The sequence below is a fragment of the Pocillopora damicornis genome, chromosome 5 (assembly GCF_964200805.1).
Source record: "Pocillopora damicornis chromosome 5, jaPocDami1.2, whole genome shotgun sequence".
Lineage (NCBI taxonomy): Eukaryota > Metazoa > Cnidaria > Anthozoa > Scleractinia > Pocilloporidae > Pocillopora > Pocillopora damicornis.
Window position 1 is genome coordinate 16609754 of NC_142674.1, and position 27050 is coordinate 16636803.

A 27050-nucleotide genomic window follows, 5' to 3' on the forward strand; every position below is an offset into this window, starting at 1 on the left:
AGATCGTGTTCTTTCAATGTTACTGCTGCTATTGTGAAAGTATTTAGATATCCAGGGTCAAAAGGTGATATATTGCATTTGATAATTCTAATAATATGATTTTCTTTATAATCTGCTGCATTGGCCCTCACTTTTCAAATCAGCGAGTAAGTAACGTTTTGTTGTGTAATAATTTTCTCTCGTCATTAGTAAAGATAATAGTTAATGTTTAAGTAAATCGGTGTTCATGGTTTCTATTACATTTAACTTGCTCTAAACAAGTGGAATATCTAGATTGACACCGCTCAACAAGTGAAACGAGGCAGGAGATTTGCCTGCCTGTTCGTAACTGATAATTGAGCTTCATTGATTACTTGTAGTTTGTAGTTGATTAAAATCCATCGCATTCTGTTAATGTGATAGTCTCGTTAAAAGTGCATTTTTCGAGCTGATTTTAGCCTTTTACCCCAGGGATTTATTGTGGGGGCCTTTATATCCCAGGGATGAACCGGAAGTCCCAACCACTCTGTATTCTTGAATAACTTGGAGACCCTCACAGACTGTGAAAGTTTGAAAGAAATCGATGAGATGGCATGTGTCACGCCTGCCTGGTCTTTTCGTGGACAGATTTTGCAGAAGCGCTTTCTGAGGAACCGTTTGATATTTTTCTTTCAGAGTACTATAATTCGCAAACGATATAGCGCCCCCTACCTTTTTTATGTTATTTGAATCGAATTCTTTGAGGAAAATACAAGGAAGTTTCACTTTCATCAACCACGGCTTCTCCCAGCCCTGTTACTCCCTAGCGATATGACCGAAAATTTCCCGCTCTTTCTGCTTTTGTGCTTCTTGTCGATGAGATCGTGTTCTTTCAATGTTACTGCTACTATTGTGAAAGTATTTAGATATCCAAGGTCAATAGGTCTGCGATCTGACCTGGTACTATTACCTTGAAGTCGGGTGGGCTGGTGTCGTTTTCCAGTTTCTGTAAAGCTGTTTATACAGCTGCCTCGGTCGAAAAGTTTGTCAACAGTTCCATAGACCAGGAAACGTGTTATTGTGCTTAGTTTGGAGACAATTTTTTAATTGCGGCAACAGTCACCGCAGGATCATTGCAAAATGGACTCTTGCAAGATCTGTATTTTGAAAGGAAAATGGCAGAGTTTAGTGAGCTCTGGGAAATAAATAAAGGTAATGGGACTAAGTAAGATTAAATAAGAAAGAATACTTCCCATGTGGTACTAATACACCTCGCCTCAAAGGAACGAAATTCAATTTCCGGTTTTTCATTGAAATCTGGGTTTTATTAATTAAATTTAGTCGTTGTTTCGGGTTTTTTTGCTTTCCATCTTTCGTTTCTTTTTCTTTTTTATTTGATTGAAGCTACCACTTCCCAATTATTATCGTGCACTTTGTGATAAAAAACACATAAATAGTGAGATATATCCTCTCCGTGTTGCATTTGATAATTCTATGTTGTAAACTAATTGTAGTTTTTGCTTTAGAGTGTTTACTTTCTTGATTGGTTTTTTATGATTTTCTTTTCAATCTGCTGCATTGGCCCTCACTCGTCCAATCAGTTGGTGAGTAACGTTTTAGTTGTGTAATAATTTTCTCTTGTCATTAGTAAAGAAAATAGTTAATGTTTAAGCAAGTCGGTGTTTATGGTTTCTATTATATCTAACTTGCTCGAAACAAGTGGAATATCTAGAAACTCGTTAAAAGTGTATTTTTCGAGCTGATTTTAGATTTTAGAGGGATTTATTGTGGGGGCTTTTATATCCCAGGGATGAGCCGAAGGTCCCAACCATTCTGTATGCTTGAATAACTTAGTAAACCTCACAAACTGTGAAAGTTTGAAAGAAATCGGTAAGATGGCATGTGTCACGCCTGCCTGGTCTTCACGTGGACAGACTTATAGAAGCTCTTTCTGAGGAACCATTTCATATTTTTCTTTCAGAGCACTATGATTTGCAAACGGTACAGCGCGCCCTACCTTTTTTATGTTATTTTAATCAAAATATTCAAGTAAGATCCAAAGAAGTTTCATTTTCATCAACCACGGCTTGTGCTAGCCCTGTTACTCCCTAACAATATGGCCGAAAAATTTCCCGCGCTTTCCGCTTTTGTGCTTCTTGTCGATCAGATCGTGTTCTTTCAATGTTATTCAACTTCTGTCTTGATGCATTGGCCCACTCTGTCACTGAGGTGGTCGGTTTTTCTTTTCTAAGTAGCAAAGTTCTTAAAAATTTGGCAAACTGCTGTTGTCATTTTGTAAAGAAAAAGCCAGAACTTGATTTAGTGGATTCTAATTTGGTCCGTAATCATACGAGTGATTATCAAACTAAGACGAACGCGCAGCGGGAGTTCTATTTGTCAATTATGACTATGATTTTAGACAGAATCAGGCGAAACGAAGTCCTGATACCAAATAATCATAACTATTACGATTTTTTTTCTCTTCAGTTTGTTTCATATCACTTTCTAATTCCCTTAGTTTTTTTCTGTTTCTTTTCCCTTTCATTTGGGCAACTTTTAAAAATTAGGCTGTATGTAACATTTCTGTTACAGTTTGAACCCTTATTAGGGATAAGTTTTATCTACTTTGTAGATCTCAAAATAGCCGATGGGACTTTCCAATGAAATAAAAAAGACTGCTTCCCATATGGTATCAGTACACCTCGCTTTAAAGGACCGAAATTCAATTCCCTATTTTTCATCGATATCTGGGTTTTACTAATTAAATTTAGTCTTTGTTTCGCTTTTTTACCTTCCATCTTCTGCTTCTTTTTCCTTTTTATTTAATTGAGGGTACCACGCCAGATATATCTTTTTCGTGTTGCATTTGATAATTCTTTGTTATAAACTAATTGTAGTTTTTACCTTAAAGCGTTTACTTTCTTAATTGGTTTCCTTCTTCTTCCTTTTAATCTGGTGCATTGGCCCCCACTTGTCAAATCAGTTGGTAAGTAACATTTTCGTTGTCTAATAGTTTTATCTTGTTACTGATAAAGGTAATGGCAAACGCCTAAGTAAATTGGTATAAATGGTTTCTCTTACATTTAAATTGCGCGAGACAAGTGGAATATCTAGATTGACACTGCTCAACAAGTGGAACGAGGCACGAGATTTGCCTGCCTGTTCGGGATTGATAATCGAGTTTTATTGACTGTTTGTAGTTTTTGGTCGATAAATACTTTAATGCCTTTACTTTCTTTAATATTTTTTTCTTCTCTTTCGTTTTAATCTGGTGCATTATCCCCATTTGACAAATCAGAAAGAAAGTAATGTTTGGGTTGCCTAAGTGCCTTTTTCGCTAAGAATGGTCCTCTCGACTTCCCGTCGGGAAAAAGTCTTCTTTTATTTTTTGCCCATGGAAAGGGTTTAGGACAAATTTATCAAAAATAGTTTATTTGTTCTCCAATTCTCTTTTTTTGGGTGGCTAGCTAGAAGCCAAAAATGATTTTTGGCTAGTACACCCGTGTGGACAGCGATCGAAAGTGTAAATTTCACAGATTTTGTGCAGCGTGCAGTGACTGCAATAATATAGCTCACGCATTTCTATCTTGCTACAAGTTACAAGGTGCCTTTAATCAGTCCAATGAGAAAATATGGAAACTTCAGCTGAAATATTTTTCATACAAGCGTGATCAGAGGAGATCCTTCGCTTCGACCTTTATTTGCATATCAAAATTCACCATACGAACGAAAGTACGAAAGAATTCTCAAAATGCAGGCGTTAATCGGGCTAAAAGATTGCCACAAACCCATGGGTATATCTGTAGCTTTCATCCACCAACATCTTAAAGACAACGCAAATCCATCTGTTTGCTTAGTTGCGCTTTTGTGAATGATCGTTTGCATAATTCTGAAACTCGACCAAGATCTCCTTTTGACCGATCAAACTTCGTTTGTTTATCCTCTACGTTGAGGATTTCAGGTTTTCATAACAACTGAATGAAGAATAGATGCCGAGTTGTCCTAAAACGTTGCGTAAACGTGGTCGGTCGTAACGCTTGCGCGCTTGCGTGACTTACAAAGTAGACAAAGGTGATCGGAAGGCGCCCTCGAGATGATTTTCGTTGAAATATCTGGTCATGAACTACGCGCAGTGTGGAGAAGATCAAAATTAAAGAATAAAGTTTGGCACTCTAGTCACTAGAGACATATCGCGTGACTTAAAAGGGCCCACAAACAAGTCGAAATACGTTACAGTTTTATTTACCAGAAAATGAAAATGTAGTAAAAGTATTTTTGAGCATCCAGAGCACAATGGAAAAAAGTGAGGTAGTGTGCGGAGACTGAGTGTTCAAAGCCATTTGTCGTAAAAACTACCACCAGATTGTTATTGAACTGACTAAAATTTATCAAGAACGCTTTTACTTTCTTTTGTTGCAAAACTCGTGGGTTTTAGAACTTTGAAACGACGTACGATAAATCTTGGCAACTAGAATTTGAGTCCATTAGCAAAATATGCCAGCAGATCAAGCCTTGACGAGAATAATTGACAGCATTGAAATTTTTAAAAAATGCAAAAATCGAGACAACAATTTGTCATGACAATTTTTCCTTTGATTTTGTTCGGAGAATTCTGGTTTTGTCTACTCGTGCAGATAGCCCAGAGAGGCCCTTGCGAATCAATTTTTAGCTAGCATTCGAGAAATTGAAAATATATTACTCGTGTGATCCGACTACAACTTTAATTCCGAAAAATTCGGAAACATCTCCAGTCAGTCTGGCTTTCTTTCACGGCCTCACATTTTCCCTTGTGCTATGGCTGCAACCAAGTACTTTTACCGCATTTCCAACGTTTCCGAAAGTGTTCCGATGTGTAAAACATTTCGATAACTTTTTTATTTTTTCCATATCGGGACCAAAATGACCGGACCAAAACAAACTTAACTTGTACTCGAGGATTTCGCTGGATAGCTGGTGGTACTTCAAATGAATCGATACGACGTCTCGGAATTTCGGGAGAGAAATCAGGGCTGAAATACCCGTAGCCACAACAATCTTTGCTTTTCATGAGTCAAGTAAACATTTTAAAAGATAAGATTTTCAGTAAAATTCTTCAGCCCATTTTAACAACCTTCGATTCCAATGCGTTACATTAACTAATTTTGGTTCCGCGATGTTAGTCATATATCAAGGGAAAAATTGCACGATCACGTCACACAATACATTCCCTTTCCATGGGCAAAAAATAAAAGAAGACTTTTTCGGGTAGTCGAGAGGACCGTTCTTAGCGAGAGCGGCACTTAATAGTTATTAGCGTAATGATTGTTACTGACTAAATAAAATTGCTACAAACAAGTCGAATCGAGTAACTTTATTTCCAGAAGAGTAAATATTTCAAGGTTTTTACCATAAAATACATTAAGAAACAATTCAAATTGTGTTTACTTTGTTGCTCTCAGAATAGCACAGACAGTGTTACACATTACGCGAAAAAGTATAAGTTTTGATTGCTATCATGCAATTAACTTCACAAAACATCTGAAGATTAAAATTTCCTTTTTGGGGGGTTGTATTTAATGATTATAGGTATTCATCAAATTGCTTTTGTACTCTAGTGTACTTACTTCCTTTTCTTTCTTTCTGTATTTTCCTTTAAATCTTGCGCATTGACCCAAATGTGGGAATTAGAGAGTAAGTAACATTTTCATTCCTTCTAAGTAGCTATTAGTTAAGATAATGTTTTCTATAGAATTGGAATTGCTTGAGGCAAGTTGGATATCTCTTTTGATATTAAATGTAATTAACAAGTGAAATGTAGTGCCAAATTTGCTTTCTGCCTGTTCGTAACCTCTAACTGAGTTTCATTGACTAATTGTAATAAGCGTTCTAGTTTGTTTACTGTCTCTATAATTTTCGCGAAAAAATTTGTGCGACATTTTCAGACCAGCTCAGATCTTCTTTTCAGTGAGTTGAAATTTCGGGTGCTTAAGACGCATAGTTTCTTCTCGTGATCAGTAAAAGAAAGCGCATTTCGAACCTTTACTGAATTTTTTTAATTTGAAACTTGAGTGTTAAATCCTGCTCGCGCAGAAAATTTCAGTCAGATGATCGCTTAGTATGTGAAAATCCATATACAATTCATCTGGTCTAGAATTTATATTTTGCGTAGCATATCTTTGCTTAGAGCACTTCAGGGTGAGTTAAACAACCTACGCACGGCATGTTCAATCTTTTAGTTAGAAAAGTAGAAAATCACTCACGTAGGAAAGTTTCATTGTGTAGTGGTATTTGCCTTTTTCCTTTTGCGATCATTGGCCTTTCGGTACGTTTAAACTCTAAGCAACTCATAAACTAAGTTATACAATACGGTGAAAGAAAACAAAATTCTATAATTTATAGAATTTTGTTTTCTTACGCCATATCAAGTATTTAAAAGTATTATTATTTTGTATGAAACACTTAAATTCAGCTAACAATTTATTTCTGTTGCTCTTTCTTCTGTAAAATCATGGTTTGTGGACGATTTAGCGGGTAAGAAATTATTTTAGTTCATACCTAGATCATGTTATTGAGCAAAAAAAAGTGAAAAGTAAACAACCCTTCTCGAAGCCCTTTTTTTTTATTCTGTTCAATTCAAAATGCTTTGACTCTCTTACCTTTGTGAGGTATATCAAACATTATCATAAGTTCTTTTTCCTTTAAAAGTCAGTTAGTATTTATTGTTATCTTTTGCTTCCTTTTTTGGCAGCGAAAGCAGTGTCGCTTTAGTATTTTATTACAGAACATGAATCGTTTTCGCATACCTCAAAGTGGTTCATTTATTGCTGTCCGCAAGGGATTGTGATCTAATTACTATCTCTTGCGTCCAGCGTGTAACCTCTTGTGTCTGCAAGATATTATAACCTCTTGATGTCTGAAAATATGCTCAAAGACATAAGTAGCATTAATCCATTTTATCATATGGCCCGTCTGGCCCTGCTGGCGCGATTCCATAGAAAAGCTGACTTGTGTAGGGCCGGACGGGTTGGCGTGAGCCGGCGCCCGTTTCTCAAAATACCTGGTAACTTAACGGGCTCGAGGCAATACTTTAAAATCAAAATTTTAGGAAGGGAGAAGCAGCCTGGCAACCTTAGTATTCCATTTTGTTTCTTTAGCAAAAAGTTTTATTGTAGAATCTTTAAAGCATTTGAAACCATCTTGAAGGAAAGCAGAACAGCTTTACGGGCCCGTTAAGTTACCAGGACCCCGAGAAACGGGCTACCGGTCTGGAAAAACCGCCCGGCCCTAGTGCACTTGGCCAAAAAATACTAAATGAAAAACATTGTCCGCTTTTGTGGCCAAAAATGAGTGACAGCTGAGAGTACAAATGGAAACAAATGCCACGTTTTTCGATGAAATGTGAGTTTCCTGTTCTAACTCGAAAACAGAAAGGAAAAGTATTAATTGTAAAATCGTTTTTGTGGTTATTCCGCGCGCGCCGGTCTATCGCGTAGTATTTACGAAATTTTCCAACACTGAAAAGTCATACGATAAAATGCGTAATGACTGAGTTAGGTCGGGCTGGATGGGAAATATTTGGCTTTCGGTCATAGCACTCGGACCTCTGTGTTGTGCTCGGTCCGTAAGTCATGACCTCGAGCCAAATACTTTCCCGTCCGGCCCTCCCACTCAGTCAATTAGTACACAGTATCTCACAACGACTTTAAACTGATAGTAAATTTCAGTTAATTCATATTCTCCTCTTTTCCATCGGGTTCACCAACGTCTAATTGACATAACAGGTCGTAAGTAGCTTTTTCTTTACTTTTCCTCATTCATTTTTACATTTCTAACAAACCAGGTACTATTCGACAGTCATCATCAGTCAACATGTGTTAGACTCTCTTAAGAGTTATCATCATTTTTGCGAAAGAGTAGATTTGTAAAAGAAAAAGCTTTACTTACAATGAGCTGGTATAGTTTTCGACCAAATCAATATTTTTGATTGCGGCCAAGAGTTATACTTTGGCAAAATGTCCTTTTTACTATTGGTGGCTGACAGCATGTTAAAGACTCTTATCTGGTCAGACTTCACCATTGACTGCCAACATGGTAACTATCTGAAATACCCAACAGTTGTGGCTAGTGTAATAGGTTGCGTAGTGATACTCCTGGCTGTTCCATTAACAAGACACTTTTACTTGACGATACCAAACTGAAGAACAATGTAGGCATCACTAACTAACATATCTCTTTCTCCTATTTCCTACCCTAACGGGCAAAATAGATCGTAAGTATGTCTTCTTTTATAGTTATTTGGCGCATTTCACATGTCTTTTCACTACTGCAGTGACAGTCATGCAACATATATGTGTCACTGTCGCTTACTTTTGCAATAGTGAAAGCTACAATTTCGTTTTATTGATATTATTATGGATAAGAAATTATATATCGTCAATAAACATGGCATTCTGATATTCGCCTTGCTTCCTAACTTATGGTTGGAAACTTGTTGACGTCGTTTTGAACTAGGCTCATGAGAAAATGTATATTCAGTGTGAACCATAAGTAGATAAGGATCAGATTTTGATTCAGTGGCTCAGTTTACGAAAAGATTTAATGTCGTCTTTGGTAGACTGTAAAATTGAGGTGTTAGTTACTTGAAACTACTTATGAGAATTAAAGCCATAATCATAAATATGGTTTCATATCAGAACTATTTGTTGAGCGGAGGTCTTAGCCGACTGATTAATGAATATAAACTCTCTTAGCAGTTAATTACTTTCCTTTTATTTATTTTTCTGTTCTTGATGTATGTTTTTTCTTATTCCTTGGCCTTGGCAACTGTGAAAAACTATTAGGACGTAAGTACATGTTTGGCTGTGATTTAAAGCATTTCTATTTGCATGGCACCTTCACAGTACGTTTAGGTTAACATATTTAACTAAAGTACAGGTGATAAACGAAAGAAAAAGTGCATAGCATTTCTCAATAAACAAATGAATGTTTTGAGCAACAGACGCACGTTTTAATATTATTTTTTTTATAACTTTTATTTACGTGCCACTTCTGCAATCACTTAGCTGGTAAGTTGAATTTAGTTTATCTCGCGCAATTCTTATTCTTGATAATCATGCTCAAGACAATTAAATTTTCCTTTAGTACCTAAGATCTCATTTACAACCGGACGGCGTATGAATTGTTTACTCTTTTCGGAGTGCATATCAATTAAGTGTTGTAAAAACAAAGCCAGGTTATTATCACGGCGAATCAGAACAACGAAAAATCACTGGAGCCTCAAGAATCTCATATTCAAAGCAAACATTTGGTATCCAGGACTGGAAAACGCACGTGATCATGTAAAATCAAATTTGCTGAGAAGCTGTAGTGCAGGACGAGGCGTAGCAAAACTCCGATGTTACCAAGGATTACTTCTGAAACTCCCATTGAAAATCGCTTTCGCTTACAATAATACAGTTTTAACCAATGAAATTTATGCTGACGTCCATCAATGTGTTTAAGTTTACTTTTATGCTTTATTTTGAATTTTGAGCTCAACTCGTGCTTACGGTATATTTTTATTGGTAAAGACTTCTATGCATAACTGGCCTCTCATCCTGTGATCGGCTGGTGACAGCTGATGAGGAACATTCGATTCAGCAATGCTAACTTTCTCAACTTCCTGATAGCGACTGAATCTCGTCCAAGACTGCAAACAAAAAAGTTCGCGGTGTCTACCTTAGGATCATTATAAGGTCTGACAAAAGCAGAACAGAATTAAAACAAAGTTTAACATAAGTAATTCAAGAGCTGGTCATACTACGCATAAAATCGGCGTGAACGAGGTTAAACAGAAATTTAGAAATGCAACCCATCCTTGATAATTTTCTCTTAAGTTCTGGATAATCTTTTTCCAAAATCACATCCTTCTCTGGGAAATGTAAATTTAGGCGCTAATACTCGCTTTCCATGTGTTGAGAAAGTACTGGAACCTAATTCCTTTCCTAAGGAAAAAAAGGGGGGGGGGGTAGAATTTTACGATGAATTGTACTTTCATAACTTAAGCTATGTTATTAGATCATTAACTGCTCCCCCTTTCTTATCTCGTCTTTTCTGTCTAGCCAAATTGGAAGGTAACTATCAATATCATCCGTTCCTATAAATAAAGAACTCTCCTGTGGCTTAATATACACTATTGACTCTCTGCACCGGCTGATTACTGATCAGCAAATTGCAATTGTAAATAGCAAAGAAATATCTGTGTGTGTATCAGTGATAGTTAGTGATAGCTGTTAATGTTATAATGTTATTATCCAAACGATTTTACCGATGTGGAAAGAATTAGTATAAAATCAATACCGAAGTTCTGTATTAAACGATATTTGTATAATTATCATCAGATATCAGTCATACTTGGCTGATTTTTTGTTTGATTTAACAAATTCTTTTACATAATTATCGATTTCAATGTAAAATATTGACGTATCAAATTAACCAAACTGGTTGGTTCAAATATACACATGAATAGTTACTGGATTAAGATCTTTTCAAAATTGTTTTCCTCTTTCACGGCGTTCTTTCCGGATTCATAAGCGGGTGAGTGCGACAAGTTCAGTTTGTTTGTTAAGCTAATGAGCTAATGTGTGTAGTCAAGTATTCCAAGGCTATATTAAGCCACTTATTTACTCACCGAATGTGAATCTTTCTTTTCATGTTCACCTAACATCCTCATCCGAACTGATATAACAGATTGTGAGTAACCATGCTTAAATTATCATTTATCAGTACGCAGGATAAGGGGTCGATAAGGATGGTTGAACAAACGAATGGATCTTAATAGGGGAATTCAGACAGGATACTCTTCTCTGAGTATCATTAGATTTATGGACAAAGATGTTGCATAGAAATAAAACTTTTAATTGTTATAAAAAGTGAATTTCAACGTTTCAGGCTTCGGCCATCAACTGGTAAAACTTTTACAATAAAGTTGAAAATCAAAAATTGAAAACGTTACAATCCTAGTTTGTTTCTTTTAACACTTTTGCACAGTCATCCATTTGAGCAACCCAAAACAGTGTCATTTTCCCTGGCTTTATAACATAATAAATCCGTGACAGATGTTGAGAGAACACGAATGAGGCTTATAAATAGGAAGCTGTAGGTTGGGTGATTTATAAGCTTCAAGCCACCAATCCTTTTTAACCTGGAGATGTTAGTTCGAAGTCTCCTTGGAAATTAGAAACTGGGGATATCGACACTAATAATAACGTATTTTGGTATCCTTTTTGAAAAGCAGCAGATTAATGCAGCAAAGGAAGTAAAGAGCATAGGTAGAGTGATAATATGACATATGACCCTGTGCGCACAACTTATTTTTTCCAAAGGTTGTATGGCGTGGTCATCTTGGAGTGGCGTCTGCGAAGAATGCAACGAGTATCGGGAAAGAGTCGGTAAGTGACAAGAGGGAGTTTTGGTGAATTTGTGACTCACAAGTGCAATGGCGGGTTTTCGCCATTGTTTTACAACTTCAAAAAACTATACAGGATTTATAAACTTTCATTCAAATGGATAAACTCTTATGTATGGATTGTAATGATAACTAGGCAGGAACCTTCAGCAGTTATTTTCAAGGGATGTTTTCTTTAATAGAAATAAGATGACTTCATTTCCAACCGTTTATTACTTTTAAAAGATTATCTGGATAACCTTATTTCTAGAATTTAACTGCTCAAGAACTCGGGAATCACGGCCTTGTAAATGTAAGTAGTTTTTTGAATGAGGAGAAAGTAAAGGACCCATCTTTTGGTCGAAAATGCCGTACAGATATCCCTCAACTGTCCTTTTATTAACTTCCAAACTCTGTAAAATACACTTCGTTTTTACCAAACGAGTTAGGAATGTAGATTGGCCACCGTAAGTAGTTCCCAAGCTGATGTCTTGAGTGTTAGCTCTGAGTACCTTCTCTTGGTACCAAATCAGATTTAAGGACTTGAAACTGCACAAAGTTCAAAACTGATTAAAAATAATAAAAAAGTACTAAATTGATGATAACATTTAAAGAGTGAGAACATGCCAACGTATATATCAAATCTAAATGAATTTCGTAATCAGACACATGTAAATGATTTTTGTGCAGTTTAAACTGATCGCTTTTTGGAGCGTCGAGCAATTTTGACCATAGATATCACCATATTTTGTCACGGCATTTATTATAAAAGTCCGTCTAAATTTTTAAATTACCTTTTTTTCTGCTTCTTAAATACCAATGATTGACAAGTCATGATTTCATGTACATTTTTAGAAGTGGCAAAAGAGTACGCGTCACAGTCTGCCAAAGTGGCTATCAATGCCTTAGTTTCTAAGTATTTATTATTGAAGTTGGAAAGCGATTTTGTAGAAACATTCATGTAAACTTTTCATTGAGTTGAAATTTGAAAAATCAGCGACCAAAACTGCAAAGAAATACACGAAAATATTACCGCTGTTACGTCGTTATGAACTTGTACTCTTGCTACAACGGACAATCTGCTTGTTTAAAATGACAGATTTAACGTAACGTTTTTATAGAATGCAAACATTTTGATCCTTATTATCTGGTTATTCTTCAAAGTAAATGTGTAGTTTGAACTTAGAGAAACTGGTACTCTTTGAACATGGTAGCACGGGGTGTTGATATTACACCTAAAACTAGTAAGAAAATTACGAAGAAATTAATAAATAGGAAACGAAATTGTTACCTCCTGGGCTGTTGCTAAGATAGGAAATCTTTTAAGGAAACAAAAAATGTTTTGATGTCACATTGGGCAGACCTATACCTTCCTATATCAAAAGTGAAGAAAACTGATTGCATAATAAACTTAAAAACAGGCTCGGCAATAACGTAGTTTGCTTTCATTTTGAAACTAGTTAATTTAGGGTTGGATAAGGGAGGGGGGAGAGGGGGTTAAAATGGAAAATGCGACCCTTTGTTTAGCTTGGTGATCTTTTTACTTCAAGTCTCTCCCCAGATCATTGAGCCTCCGAAAAGCCAATCTGTTACCGAAGGATACCCTGTAAACCTTAGTTGCGTAGCCTCAGGTATTCCAACACCAACCTTCGTCTGGACTTTTAATAATGGTGACCTGCCATCTGGTATCAATCAAACCGATCACGAAGAAGAATCATTCCTAGTTTTGCCAAGTGTCACGAAAGGGATGAATGGGACTTACAAATGTACAACAAAAAACAAAGCAAACAGAACCAGTTCCTCAGCAACTCTGCGTGTTTATGGTAAGTTCAGTTATAATGATATTGATGATGCTGATGATGATAATGATGATGATGATGATGATGATAATGAGGATGATGATGATTATGATTATGATGATAATGATGACGACGACGATGGTGACGTTGATAATGACGATGATAATGTTGAAGATGAAGAGGAGAAATAGGGAGAGAAGAAATTAAGACAGAAAAATGAACATGTAAATCCATGAGCAATAGCGACGGAGAAAAGGAATAGCGCGAAGAGAATTTAGGCAAACTCGGCCCAGTTGTATAAATGGCATATAACGGTATCTAACGGTTAAATATTTATCCGGTGAATGTGTGATAGCAAAACGTAAAGCGTTATCCACCAGATAGAGTTTTATCCAGTGGATAGTGTTATCTACCCTTCGAACGACCGCGGCCTGACCTTCAAAAAGCTGGTGATGTCAATGCTTAATACTTATGTCCTCGGATCTTTATGATTACAAACGCAAAGAACTGCGTAAATCTGGGTAGGAAAGTAACGCCAAGGAAAAAGGACAGGTGATGGCGCTATTGAGAGTTCATTGATTCGAAATACTTGACGATATGCAATGTAATCCTAAACTGGAAAAATCTGAAGAAGAGACCTTCGAGATGGAGAGATTCAGAATCTGAGAAGAGAACAAAAGGGAAGCGAGATGCAAAAGCCAATTTTACATACGACACACAATTGGCATTCTCGACTTTGAACAAGGACACTAAAACAGAGGAAAATACTTCAAACGAAGACGCTTCCATCCGTGACCGAAATCGGGAGGCCGAATACCGATCGAGCGTTCGAAAGAATTCCTTCGCACCCTCAATGGCTTTTGTAACTCGTAATGAGACTTAGCCAACGAGGATGGAGAATATCACAGATTTACGATTTACGGATTTACACGCTGAAAAGGCACGAAATAAGTTTTCATTCGTAAGCTGGTCCAAGAAGCCGAGGGCCAATCAAATGGCGCGCATCGCCTTTTTTACTTGTGAGGAAAACGATACACTTAATCGGGAAGTATTATGCTTTTTGACGCGTGGAGCTTACCAATATCATTTTATTTAATCCTTTCAGGTAATAGTTTCGCTTTTCAAACCACTCGAACCACTCGTTTAACGAGTCAAACTACTTTCAAACGATGACTGACCAACTTCTATGGAGAATCATGCGGAATAGAAAGCATGCAGAGGAAAACACAAAAGAGAAAACAGCGAGTCGGTTTGTACCAGAAATCTCATTCGTTCGCTGTGCACACCTGTTCGATTTCTGATACCAGCAATTCGTGCGTAAAATACCATACGGACAGACTTTCCTTGAAGTATTCCTTGTCGGTTAAATTGTCATAAGAGATTTTGATTCTAGATGCGTCTATGATGTCCACAATTTATCCACGGAAATTCAACCACGCGAGCTTGAGAAAATGTGGTAGGTCCACTCTCCTCAGGAAGTGATAGAAAACGATATAATGAAGATGTTGTGGTGCTTTAGAATTTAGACAGACGATCATTTACTTGAAATCAGACCCACTACCATAGTGTTCGAAAAGAAAGAAACTTCGTGTTGCATGACTCACTTGTTGTGTCCTTCTGATTCAAGGGTGCAGAAAAAAGAACAAGAGAAGATAAAACACTATAAAGACCTTAATTCAGAAGTTTAGCGAAGGATTTGGGGTGGACGAAACAGGAAATTTAAAACATAAGGGCTTCAAGCTTCTTCTGAAACTCTATCGAAACCCCTCCGATACTCACAAGGAAACACTTTTTTTTTCTTTTTTCATTTTCGGTCACATTTGACTAGTTTCGTTTCCATGTTTTTGTTTGTTTTGTTTTGTTTTTGGAGTGTTTATAATATAGTTGTAGTTTTGACGCAACACTAGCATTCTAATGAATTGCCCCATTTTGAACGCAGGAAAAGCCTCTGCTCAAGTTGTTCCAGAGAAATACATAACACTGACAAAAGGAGATATCCTCACATTGACTTGCAAAGTCAACGAGGAAACAATAAACGTAATATGGAAAAAAGATGGAGACCCAATAATAAAGAGAGCAATTATAGATCCACGATTACATAAACTCGTTATTACTGAAGTTGTGGAAAAAGACAATGGTGAATATTCTTGTGAAGCACGTAACGAGCCAGGAACTGTGGCTCGCTCTGTTGTGACAGTAAATGTCAAAAGTAAGTTGTTTAAGCAACCACATATAATTTTAGTAATTAACTTTGTACGGTCATTATTATAAAACACACCTCCGCTTTTTTTGTTCCTCACAAACTTTTCCAGTGGTTTTATGGTCTTCTGGGAACTAGAAATTTGAAATGAATTAAATTTGTAAGAAATTTAAAAAAAATGTTTCAAAACGAATTTGAAACAGTAGCAGTATGTTAAACATATTCTATAATTCTTTCACCAATCTTTCTCTTTCTATCTGCCTGTTTTTTGTAAATTAACACATCTACGTCTGTTTTTCCAAAGGTTATTCCCAACGCGAGCAATGAACAACATAAATTGTTGCAACAAAAAAACGAAAAAAATTAGCTCTCTATCTGGATAGTTGGTGATATTAATTTTTGTTTTTAATGCCGACCAGCAAATTACTTTCCTACTAAGCTTCTTCTATTATTATATTTCGGGAAATTCAGAGGCTCCCTCCAGCAGCTCACTGGAGTGGTACTACATTGCGGGACCTTTGGCTGCTGTAGTTTTTCTACTGGCGCTCACGTCATACATTAAAAAACGCCGTGAGACAGGTAAGATGTACCCATACGAAAATAAAATGTCTTCATATGGCAGATTGTGGCTTTTAATACGTCAATGTTTTGGAGCACGAAGGAGCTATTTTAAGCAGGTCATATTCTGCATTTTCAGTGCTGATTTTGAAGGTCCCTCTACAGTCCCGGCAAAGCCCATTACTAATCAAATTACAAAAACGTTACAAATTATATGAAACTAATCACCATAATAACCCACCTTATTCCTTCTCCCATTGTTTGACAACAGAGTCAAATATAAGTTACACGTGGTTTCTGAGTCGCAAGCTTCAACTTAGTTAATGATGTCATTCTTACTCACAAAGAAACCTACGATTTCTTTCATCTCTTTCCACATATCCTTTGATAATAGCCCCACCTGAGGTGCCACCCAGGCTGCAGTAAGTGAATAGTCTTTTTTTTTTTTTTTGACGCTCACTGTTTGAACGTGTGGTTATTTCCGAAGTTTCTAACTCTTGAATAAGTTTTAGTAGAGTAGTTATAAGTATCACTGCTGAGCAAATACGTCTTTTTTTATCAGTTTGGACCGATTATATTCACCATTAAGAGCACACTGGCCAAAATAAAAGGTTTTTCTTTCGAAACAGCTGCAGTTTCGAAGAGGTTCTTATCAAATGGCAGTCAAATGTTTTCTAATATTCTTTCTGTTTTGGATTCGTTCGTCCTTCAGTTGTTTTAACACCTTGTTTAGTATCTTTTTTTTTGTTACCAGTATGCATGGTTGTGGGTGGCGTACTTTTAAAGAAGAAGAGAAGCTTTGACCCTTCGTCACTTTTTGTTACAGAAACTACAGTTGAAATACACTCGGAGTCTTGTAGACCGATTTAAAATACCGCTCGATATATCGATTGTAGACAATACTTCAGATGGTTTGGTTAGTATTTTATTTCTCGCGTAGGAGGCACGATATTTATATGATGTAAAATGCCGAAAAACAGTCAGGTTAGGTTATTTTGAGGTTATCTTCTATCTTTATTCATTTTTTTTTCAATAAAATCTCCTCTCTGGGTCGATGCGTCGAAAACCGGGTTCAGTAAATTAGCATCCAAATTTCACCTATTTCAATAATTTTTCATTGGCAAGTGATTATTTTCTGAAGCACCCGGAAATGAGATGAAAAGAAAAAAATTTAAATTGAAGATATAGAGGATATCTTCACCACGTTATGTTAAATCAGATTCAAAGAAGAAAAAGATAGATAGGTAACACAGATAGTTAAAGTCTTGTTTTCATCTGCAATTATTCAGTGAAGGGGAAGATGAAGTTGAAATGGATCAGCTGAACGCAAATACAGACGGATGGGAGATTGCAGCTGACCGCCTGAACCTTCGTGAGCATATTGGCAAAGGAGCATTTGGTTCAGTGTGGCGAGCGCTACTGGGTCGTTCCCGTGGCAGACCTGGAAATCGCACAGTTGCTGCGAAATGCTACCTACGTAAGTACTTTTTCAGATCTTTCTTTATACAAAGCTTGATTGAACTATCCTTTATTAATTTTTGGAGTAATTTATCCTAATAAAGAGTATTTCTCTTAGAACATGCTTTATTAACCTACCTGATACATAACATGGATAGCTTAAAAACTATGCGCTGTTCAAATCATTTATCAGCTGGCATGTCAAATTAATTGTTATCGGATGGTTCCCGGGTGGACCAGTTGTTAAATCTTTTGTCATACAACGCTACTAGAATAGAACAGAACACGAATATCATTTGGAGTATTAGAGGCTGTGAAGAAAAATGAAAATTTACTGATTAAATTGCATTCAAGTGTATAAAAGCGGAAAATACTACAATACTAAAAATGTCACTCCGTCGTATATTTTGCAAAGTTGCCCGCTTAGAAGTTTTTGATGGGAAATAATGTCATGAGATCTCAAAGAAACCTGGAGAGGGTGAGTCGAGCGAAAAAAACTCGAAGCAATTTGCCAGTCTAGTGGTGGTAGTATGAGCTTCTTCCGCTGGAAGAGCTGAAAATTACAATGCAGTAGGACCTGTATTAAGCGGTCAGTTTTGAAAATACCGAAACTTTCCTCCTTTACTTATAGTACTTTTTATATCAAGCGGTTGTGGTCACCTTTTACTAAGTCCCAACAGCCTATTTGTAATATTCCCCACCTTTATTGAACGATCACTAAAGCGGAAGTACTCAAATAAAATTAAGAATAATTTTTTAAGTAAAATTGAATTCATGTTTATCTGCCGAAATCAATGTTAGTAATATTTTTGAGCGAGGTTGTGTATGTTATGTGGTCCGTGATGGCATAGAATGGCGTTTTTTTTTAACTTTTATCAGTAGTAGCCCTATTCCGTGGAACCCATATTAAACGGTCAACCATTTTCCGTGAGTGACCGCTAAATACAGGTTGGACTGTAACAAGCTGACAGAGTCAAATGAATTTACAGTAGCTCCGGAAATGCTCACGAGTTATTGTAGCTTTTATTAGGATAAAAGCAAGGATTATGTACCATATGAACGGTAGGAAACAAGAAGGCGGAAACAGAGCATATCTTTAAAAAAAATTGTCTCAAATATCTATTCGACCGACTATTAGGTATTATAACAGGTAGAATTTCTAGGCTTAATTGCGTCTCTACTTTTGTAAGTTGTCTGTAAACAATAGCGCGGTTCAATGCTCGAGATGAGCAACGTTTTCCTAACCAAATAATTTTTTCAACGAGGATGAATTTATTTTGTAAATTTCATGTTCAATACACAACAATACGGCTAACTGACATTTTTGGCAAGTATGGATCATATGGAGTTTAGTTACTTAATTTTTTTTTTTTTTTTTATGTAGACCAAATGCATTATAATTTGCGCTGGTAATATAACACCAACTATACAACAATTCTATATGTGGATGTTTACCACATAATGAATTGTCTCTCTTGACATGCAAAGTTTGTTTGTTTATCTAATTTCCGTGTGGTTTCCTAGCAATCTCCGGAGAGAAAGGAAGGAAGGCCCTGCTGAGAGAGATCGAGTTATTAAAACTCTTTGGAAGGGAGGGCCACGAAAATGTTGTTAAGTTCATTGGTTGTGTCACAGTTGGAGGTAATCAGCTATTGTTATGATTATAATCAGCTAATTCACAGCAACTATAGAGACATCTCTGAGTTCAACCACTGGTAAAATCACTTCTATCAGTATTCTTAGTCCTTACTAAGATGGTGTACTAATTCAATGGTTATTTTCAATTTTTTGACTGTTTTAAATGAATTTACTTCGCACTGTATGAGGGGCATTTTACTTGGAAGATGTTAGCTCTAAAATCTACATGCTAATTGTGATAAAAACTTCAACTTACGATGGCAAGTCTTTGTCTATTTATCTGCCATCTCTGTTTTTTCTGTCTGTCTGTCTGTAGATTTCTATCGGCCGTATGTGTCCATCTATTTTCTATCTGTGTGTTTTCTTCTTTCACTTTCCCTCTCTGTCTCTACTTTGATTCATTACAGATATAACCTAAGGTATAACTAGATAAAGCATGTACAATTCAAAAACGTTTTGGAACTTCTGCACTGCTTGCCGTAAAATAAAGTTCTTGTTTTTCCCTTTTAGCTCAGCCAATACTTATCATGGAGTACCTGTGGCGAGGTGACCTGCTGGGTTATCTCAGAAAATCTAGGGGGGTTTTCGACCAATATCATCATGGGGTCGGAGGGGCCGACCACTTGACAAAATATGACATGGTGCTGTTTGCTAAACAGATCGCACATGGTATGACTTTCCTCGCGTCCAGAGGGGTAAGTGCTTAAACTCTTCCGGGTTATGGTCCTGCATGTGTTAAAATGGCATGACTTGCAAATCGTGAGAAGAATACTCTGTACGGCTAAAAAATATCCAGCACATTAGAGTCACTATTCCACAGAGAAATGGTCTGAAATAAGCATGATGTTAAACTTTCTACCTATACCTTATTTTTTAATTTTATGTAGTTTATCAACGTTCCTTTTAGCAGATTATATCATTATTTTTTTTTTATTTCAGGTAATTCATCGCGATCTTGCAGCTCGTAACATCCTTCTTGATGAGCATCGTGTCTGCAAGTTGACTGACTTTGGGCTCTGTTATCAGGATTTCAAATACGGCCCAGGAAATGCCAAGAGGGTAATTTTCAGAATTTTTTCATCATTTAGTCAATTGGTTTTGGGGCTGCTGGTATAGAAGATAAAAACGTGAAGAATTAAAATATTACTGTCCTTACAAACCTTTCTTTTCAGTTGTACAGTCTTACTGCAAAACATATTTCCCTTCAATGGGGAGCCATTCTAAGCGTATCGAAACTTTCACAGGAAAAAAAAAATTGTACCTAACGAGTGAACACAGGAATTAAGAAAGCCGGAAGAGATATCGTTCTCTGAATAGCAAAGATACAAACTCGAAGGGCAAAGTAACACAGGAGATTTAAAGCAAAAGGAGTATGTGAATTGCTTTCATAGAATTTGTACAAAGGTGTCTACTGCTGTTGACTTTATCGTGAATCCTCACATTACGGTTTTAATCTTATATGCAAATTATTTTAGAAGTTGTGTACAAGCCTCGTTAGATTTCAGATGTTTATAATATTTTGGTTACTCATCCAGGGATGTATCCCAATAAAATGGACTGCACCCGAGATTCTCTTTGGACATGTGGAACAGCTGTCAACCAAAAGCGATGTGTACGTACTGTATTGATTATTATCTACATATATTCCAGGAGTGAACATTTTTTGCGATTCTACCTTAACGTAGCCAGGGAAACTAGAATATTCAGTGCTCAATCGGTTAGAGAGTCATTAGGAAACGTCAAGTTGGGGAACAGCTGAGGTTACAGCTGTAGTATGAGACTTTACATGAATATTAAGTTTAACGAGCAATATCCAAAATCTGATTAGTACAAGAAAAGACGGATAAAAGGATGAGTGGATAATTAAACTAATAAATATGGCGTTTTCTCTTAGGGAGGTTGCTTATATCTTGATGGCATGTTTTCAAACATCCCAAGTATCTGAGTAATTATTATCTTTCTACCCCAGTTGAGATATATCGTCATCCTTCCATTTCTTTGACAGGTGGTCCTACGGTATCGTCTTGTATGAAATCTTCACTGTCGGTACTTAATTCATTTGTTACTTTATATTCAGGAAATATACATGCCGAAATTGCACGCATAATTACTAACTGATGAGTGATACTGAGCGGACAAAAGAGCATTGTACAATAGATAAGTAGAAGCAATACTTAATGTCGCTGATAAATAAAATTATGACGATGCATAACAACTTGAGATAAAGCTTAAGTTTAAGTAGCACTGTATTTAGTACATTATTGAAAAGCCTTAAATCCATCGCTACACTTAAATTTGTTTTTTTATAGTACTCTTTCATCTGATGTTAAACCGAAATGTATTTCAGCAATCAAATGTCGTTTTCACAGAAGAATCATTTCGATCGCGCTGAGAGGAATAAAAGTGACCACAACAAAAAAAGTATGCTTTTTTGACAAACAGAAAAAAAACATTATTTTTCCACAGGAGGCATTCCTTACGAAGGATGGTCTCAATCCACGACAATGAAAAAAATCGAAGAAGGTTATCGTCTGCCAAAGCCTAAACATATCGACGACAGTTTGTACGTGTTGTTTCCTCTGTATGGAATGTTATATAAGTCAAAAGGAATATCGATTGGTGCTGTGGTCAGGTGTTTTTGATACACTCGGTCTGAATAAGTAGCCTTCCTAAGAAATTAATTTTATCTCGTCAATACAAAAATTAAAATGAAAAGTTGTTGAGTCAAATAAAGAATACGGTGGGTTTTTCATCCCAGAATTCGTTTGAGCTGCAATGTAATGAGATAAACTTAGCATTTCAGTTACTTTTGTATCTAGTTGTGGTTTCTCAACTTTGCTACTTGCAATATTAATGCCTATCGCGGAATTACTGTGATCATACGTTCCTGTGTTTTTCTATAGATACGCGGTTATGTTAAACTGCTGGAAATACGAAAGCGCCAGCCGGCCACACTTTGTGAAGCTCTACCAAACAATGGATACATATATTAAAACAAAGGTTTGCCATACAGCGTCTAATTCAGGATATACTTTAGCAATTGAAATTGGTATCCTACCAAGTCAATTGCGAATTTCTTTTCTCGTCAATAATGTAATGTCAAAACGCATTAACTACCCAGTCGCTAACAATTTGTGAATTCAGTTTCATCATGAACCAATGTTACTTTTAAACATACGCAGGTGTGGTTACTTTTAAACATACGCAAGTGTGGTTACTTTTAAGCATACGCAAGTGTGGTTACGTCATGTCGGTCTGGATCATCCTTATTTTCCCTCTGTTGTCTACACACAAGAAAGAACGGAACAGATCCTAAAATAACACTTTTGGAAAACTTTGACAGAAAGGAAGACCTTACCTGACTTTTATTCTTATCTAATGGTTTTTGTCTTTGTGATTGATATCTGATCTGCTCTTTTTTTTCTTTTTAGTGACTCATTTTTGGAATTTCTTCGTTGAATTTTTGAAATTCATTCGTTCAATATTTTTAACTTATGCAGTTCCTGATTACCTTCTAATCTTTTTCATAGACATATGTAGATATCTTTGACGATGACAAGTATGATCAGGATAAGTACAACTTTGTCGATGACCGTGGAGCTGTTGCAAACCCAGAAGATGCAGGACCGGACGAGCTAGGAACAGCTGCAGCAAATCCTATCGGTGAAGTGGGTAAACACGGTGCTACGGCACATCCCTTTCTGGTTGCAGTGGACGATGATGCAACAGCTTTCCCTCTTGGAATTAACGTAGGAGATGAAGGAGCACCTGCAACAGATCCCGACCGTGAAGTGGGTGAAAACGGTGCTACGGCACATCTCTTTGTGATTGCAATAAACGATGGTGCTCAAGCTTTCCCTTTCGCTATTAACGTACCAGAGAAAGGGGCAGCTGCAGCAAATCTCGCCCAGGAAGTGGGTAAGCACAGTGCTGCTGCACATCCCTTTGTGGTTGCAATTGACGATGGTGCTACAGCTTTCCCCTTCGCTATTAACTTACAAGATAAAGGGGCAGCTGCAGGAAATCTCGCCCGTGAAGTGGGTAAGCACGGTGCTACGGCACATCCCTCTATGGTTGGAATTGACGATGGTGCCACAGCCTTCCCTCTCGGAATCAAAGTAGAAGAAGAAGGTTGCGTAGCATACCCTTTTGAGAGTGATAAGAAAGATATGGATGCCCAAGCGTACCCTTTGGAGAGCGATACTTTACCATACCTTAGCGAGAACGAGGAAGAAGATATTGATGACTCCGAGTGCCATCTTGCGATTGAGGAAGAAGAAATTGATGACTCCGAGTGCCCTCTTGCGATTGAGGAAGAAGAAATTGATCCTTTACAATTCTCCCTGGTGATGGACGAAGACGGTCTAGCTGCTTCAGCATGTCCCCTCGTGACTGACAAAGAAAATTCTGATTCTTTACCATGCCCCCTTGTGGTTGAGGAAGAAGATTCCAATAACTCAGCATGCTCCCCTGTACCTGGGGAAGAAGATTTGGAAGCCACAGAATGCCTTTCTGTTACTGAAAAAGAAGATCCTACCTCTTTCGCACGCTCCGCAAATGAGGTGAACAAACCCGATGCCTCACCATTCCCTTGTGTGATCGAAGAAGAAGATCTTGATTCTTTAGGATACAATCCTTTGGTCGAAAAAGAAGGCCTCAGTGATTCCGTCTTCCCTCCAGAAATTCAAACTGATGACGAAGAAGGTGTAACAAGTGAACCTGAAAATACCGTTGGTTATGAAGGTGCTGTAGCAGTTCAATCTGGAAAGGAGGCAGTTGAAGAAGAACCTAAGACTTGCCAACTAGAGTACACTAAGGAAGAACAAGACGATCTTGGAAACTATATGGACGACCAAAGTGATGCTGTAGACCCTTTTGACGGAGACGCTGGCGTACAAGAGTATGATGGTAATCAACTTACTGCTGCGGATATAGAGGAAACTGGAAGTGACGAAGACGAGGAGTCATCTGAAGCAACTCCTCTTGAGCAGGACTGAGGCTGAATAGCAGAATTGCTGAACCTCTAAGGTTGTAGTCTTATAACACTCTGTGGTAGTTTGTAGTTTATATTTCGAGAATTTCAGCCTCAATATTTCATAGTTTTTTATTTTAAGACGTAGGTTTTTTCGTACTTTTACTTTAGTAATGCTTCGGTGGTGATGATAACCATTTTCATAGTTTATAAATGGAGGTTAAGTGGAATTTCTTTCACAGAAAAACTTGTTTATTTACTTCACTTTTGCATTTCTTAGTTTACCGTTTATTCACTTGGTGCACTTGTCAGTGCTTTGTTGATGTTATTGACTGTAGGCTGATAGAGACAAAAAAAACAAAAAAAAAAGAAATAGCTGTTAAGATAATTTTTACAACTGATTAAGTCAGAAATGCTGCGTAAGTTTGAGTGTTGTTCCTAGTATAAGTAATATTTCCTAATGTAATTAAGAATAATTTACTCGCTGTAAAGCACTCCCTAAATGCTTCAATAAACTTATATAAGCTAAACTCGTTTCGTTTACTCCATTCATTGCAGCAAAATTGCTTGTATGGATCTAACTGTAGATTTGAAGGACACCATAAACTAAAATGACATCTGGCCTCCTTCAAAGAGTAAGATTGACGAAGATCTAGTAGCGCTGCGTTAGTTCTGATTAGTGTATCTATTTTTCTATTCCCAGCTTACGCTCGCTTAGCAACAAGAAGTAGCTTATTTTCAAAACATTATTAACCCAATACGTTTTATCCTTTTTTTTTAGACAGCTACTGACTCAATGGCCTTTTCAATCGAGTTCTCTATTCCAATTTGTTGATTAGATAGGCGGTATTAAGCTGATTAGTCTTGAATGTTTTTATTTCACATCACTGCTTCTGATCATTGTCCGAGAAAAGCGTTTTAGAAGTTTGAAACATAAATGAACCCATTGTGCAGAAGTTGGCCTAAGGCAGATATTCCAAGTGCCAAGGAAACATTATTTTTTACTTTTTATCTGTACAGTTTCAGGCATTTTGGCGTCTCCGGATATTGTGTTTGAATATTGTTGATACTAATCGCGCCTTCCTGGTGCACTACGTCAGCAAATATGTCGAGTTTAATCAAGCAATAGACGGCGTTTTCGAGAAACACAGACGAGCTAATATAATAATGGATTCTCATTCAGTCATTTTCCAATTTTGTTTTTTCACGAACACTTACATATAACGTTCACATTGCCTAACCCATTGCTTCAACTTTCATCGTGAGAAGTACTGTGCTATGATTTTTAGAGAAATAGGTAACGGCAGTTATTTTCTTATTGTCCGTCGTTGTGTTTTTTGACATGAGCAAGGCCTTTGACAAGATAACGAGGGCATTTCGGCGTGGCTTAGTTCATCATTAATCCATCTGATAGAAAACAAGTAGCGCTCATAAATTCTGAGTCCCTGACTCTCTGGTCTTTGAATCCAAGGTGCCACAAGCTGTTATTCCATGACTTGTTTTGTTCAGAATTTATGTAAATGACTTTTCATATGCCCCTCAATCTTGTTTTACTGAATATCATTGGATGATACTAAACTTCAGATTTCTCTCCCAGTTCAAGGCTGGGCTAAGACAACATTTTTTTTCTGAGACAGGGAGTGTCCTTTAAATGAAAGTGAAATAAAACCACGATCGTCGATCAAAAGATCGGTGGGGACTCTGATGTCGATCTCAAAAATTTTGGTTTTTGCCTTTTTTTTCAGTATTTATCTCTTTGACTGTTCAATATGCTTATAAGGAAGTATTTATCGTTTAGATAGGGTTTTGAAATTTCTGCACACGAAATTAAATTAAATTCTTTTTAAAATTTGAATCTCCCGAAAATCTGACATATTTCGATCCATACATAGAAATAAGGAACCCAAAAGTAGTTACTAAAACGTTACTCCGCACATCCTTCTCCATTCACCTCCAGGGGATTTGCGCCCAAAAATGTTGTGATTATTACAGGAATAAATTATTCAAAATCATCTTTTTGTATTATTTTATCTCACAGTATGAAATTATATACAAAAACAAATATTCATCTAAGTGCCGGTGGCTAGGGGTAGATATTTACATCTCCGCTTGGCAGCTTGGTAAATATCCACCACTAGTTAACTCTACCTTGGTGAAGAGTTAAGAAATAATTATTTGATAAACTTTCAATAGGGCGATTGGCATCGCAACTTATCGTAATAATGGAAACATTTCCGAGAAGCCAATGTTGGAAAATGGATCATTTTTCTATCCATATCTTGTAAAAATTTATGTCAATGAATGAAATATAAATAAACTTGAAAGGTCTTGGCTGACCACCAACACTAGCACCTGTACAACAACAACTGAAGTGTGTCAATAATCATGTATTGTTACCCTTGGTGTTATCAAAACAAGCAGGCTGACATATCTGTCAACCAAAAACGGTTTATTTATGCGACTAAGAATAAAGTATTTGAAAGCCTAATGACCCAATTTGCCAGTCTCTAGCTAAATATTATAACAGCTATTGAGTCATTCATCACGCCCTTAAAACCAAGACTATTGCCAAAATGGCTTACAGTATATTCTAGAGCTCGTGTGAATGATTTATTCGTAATGCATCATTACACATTTTACGCTTTGTTTTTGGAAGCAGGTGTGAACTGTTTGTGGAAAAAAAATTTTGTTTAACATTGATAAGGGCTGAGACGACCGCTGGTGTTTTCATCATAAATTTAATGTTCAAGAGAACTTAAAGTTTAGCTAAATCTCGTTTTTTATTATTCTCGAATTTAATAATACCAAAATATAGGCCATTTAATTACTAATCAGCCATTTTTGTGGCGTCCTCAATTTGTGAGATGTTTAATGTGGTCTTATTTGATATTCAAGCACGACGCATTTTAAAATAAAGGTTAGACATGTTCATCTTGAGGTTTTTCCTCCTGATTGTGGGGGGAAAGTCAGCTGAAAGAGGCCAAAAATGCAAAAGAAAGCAGTGGTTCACTGCGACTGTATAAATAAAGAAGTCAGCAATAACTGAGGCGGCGAAAAAGGAAA

At 36.8% G+C, this 27050-nt stretch overlaps 2 protein-coding genes and 1 pseudogene across 2 annotated transcripts in view; 2 read left to right on the top strand and 1 right to left on the bottom strand.

Moving 5' to 3' along the window:
* The window catches only part of LOC149045663 (vascular endothelial growth factor receptor 1-like), a 48440-nt gene extending 28301 nt beyond the window's left edge, over window positions 1-20139 (top strand). Inside the window, exons 7-14 of the mRNA XM_089207816.1 lie at window positions 11301-11366; window positions 12913-13185; window positions 15101-15370; window positions 15833-15940; window positions 16314-16341; window positions 17209-17396; window positions 19526-19710; window positions 19955-20139. Coding sequence (XP_089063942.1) covers window positions 11301-11366; window positions 12913-13185; window positions 15101-15370; window positions 15833-15940; window positions 16314-16341; window positions 17209-17396; window positions 19526-19710; window positions 19955-20131 — 1295 coding nt within the window. The 3' untranslated portion in view covers window positions 20132-20139. The remainder of the gene's footprint in view (window positions 1-11300; window positions 11367-12912; window positions 13186-15100; window positions 15371-15832; window positions 15941-16313; window positions 16342-17208; window positions 17397-19525; window positions 19711-19954) is intronic.
* LOC149045662 (DDB1- and CUL4-associated factor 1-like) overlaps window positions 1-27050 on the bottom strand; it is a 413926-nt pseudogene that overhangs the window by 50510 nt on the left and 336366 nt on the right.
* On the top strand, window positions 21520-24476 carry LOC149045664 (uncharacterized). The gene is made up of 4 exons (XM_089207817.1): window positions 21520-21647; window positions 21919-22015; window positions 22546-23146; window positions 23627-24476. The coding sequence occupies exons 1-4, from the start codon at window positions 21520-21522 to the stop codon at window positions 24010-24012; spliced, it is 1212 nt and encodes a 403-aa protein (XP_089063943.1). The 3' UTR covers window positions 24013-24476.

Coding starts and splice junctions, on each gene's coding strand:
- LOC149045664 (XM_089207817.1), top strand. CDS start 21,520: ATGAAAAAAATCGAAGAAGGTTATCGTCTGCCAAAGCCTAAACATATC. Junction 21,648..21,918: donor TCGATTGGTGCTGTGGTCAG/GTGTTTTTGATA, acceptor GTTTTTCTATAG/ATACGCGGTTATGTTAAACT. Junction 22,016..22,545: donor ATACATATATTAAAACAAAG/GTTTGCCATACA, acceptor TCTTTTTCATAG/ACATATGTAGATATCTTTGA.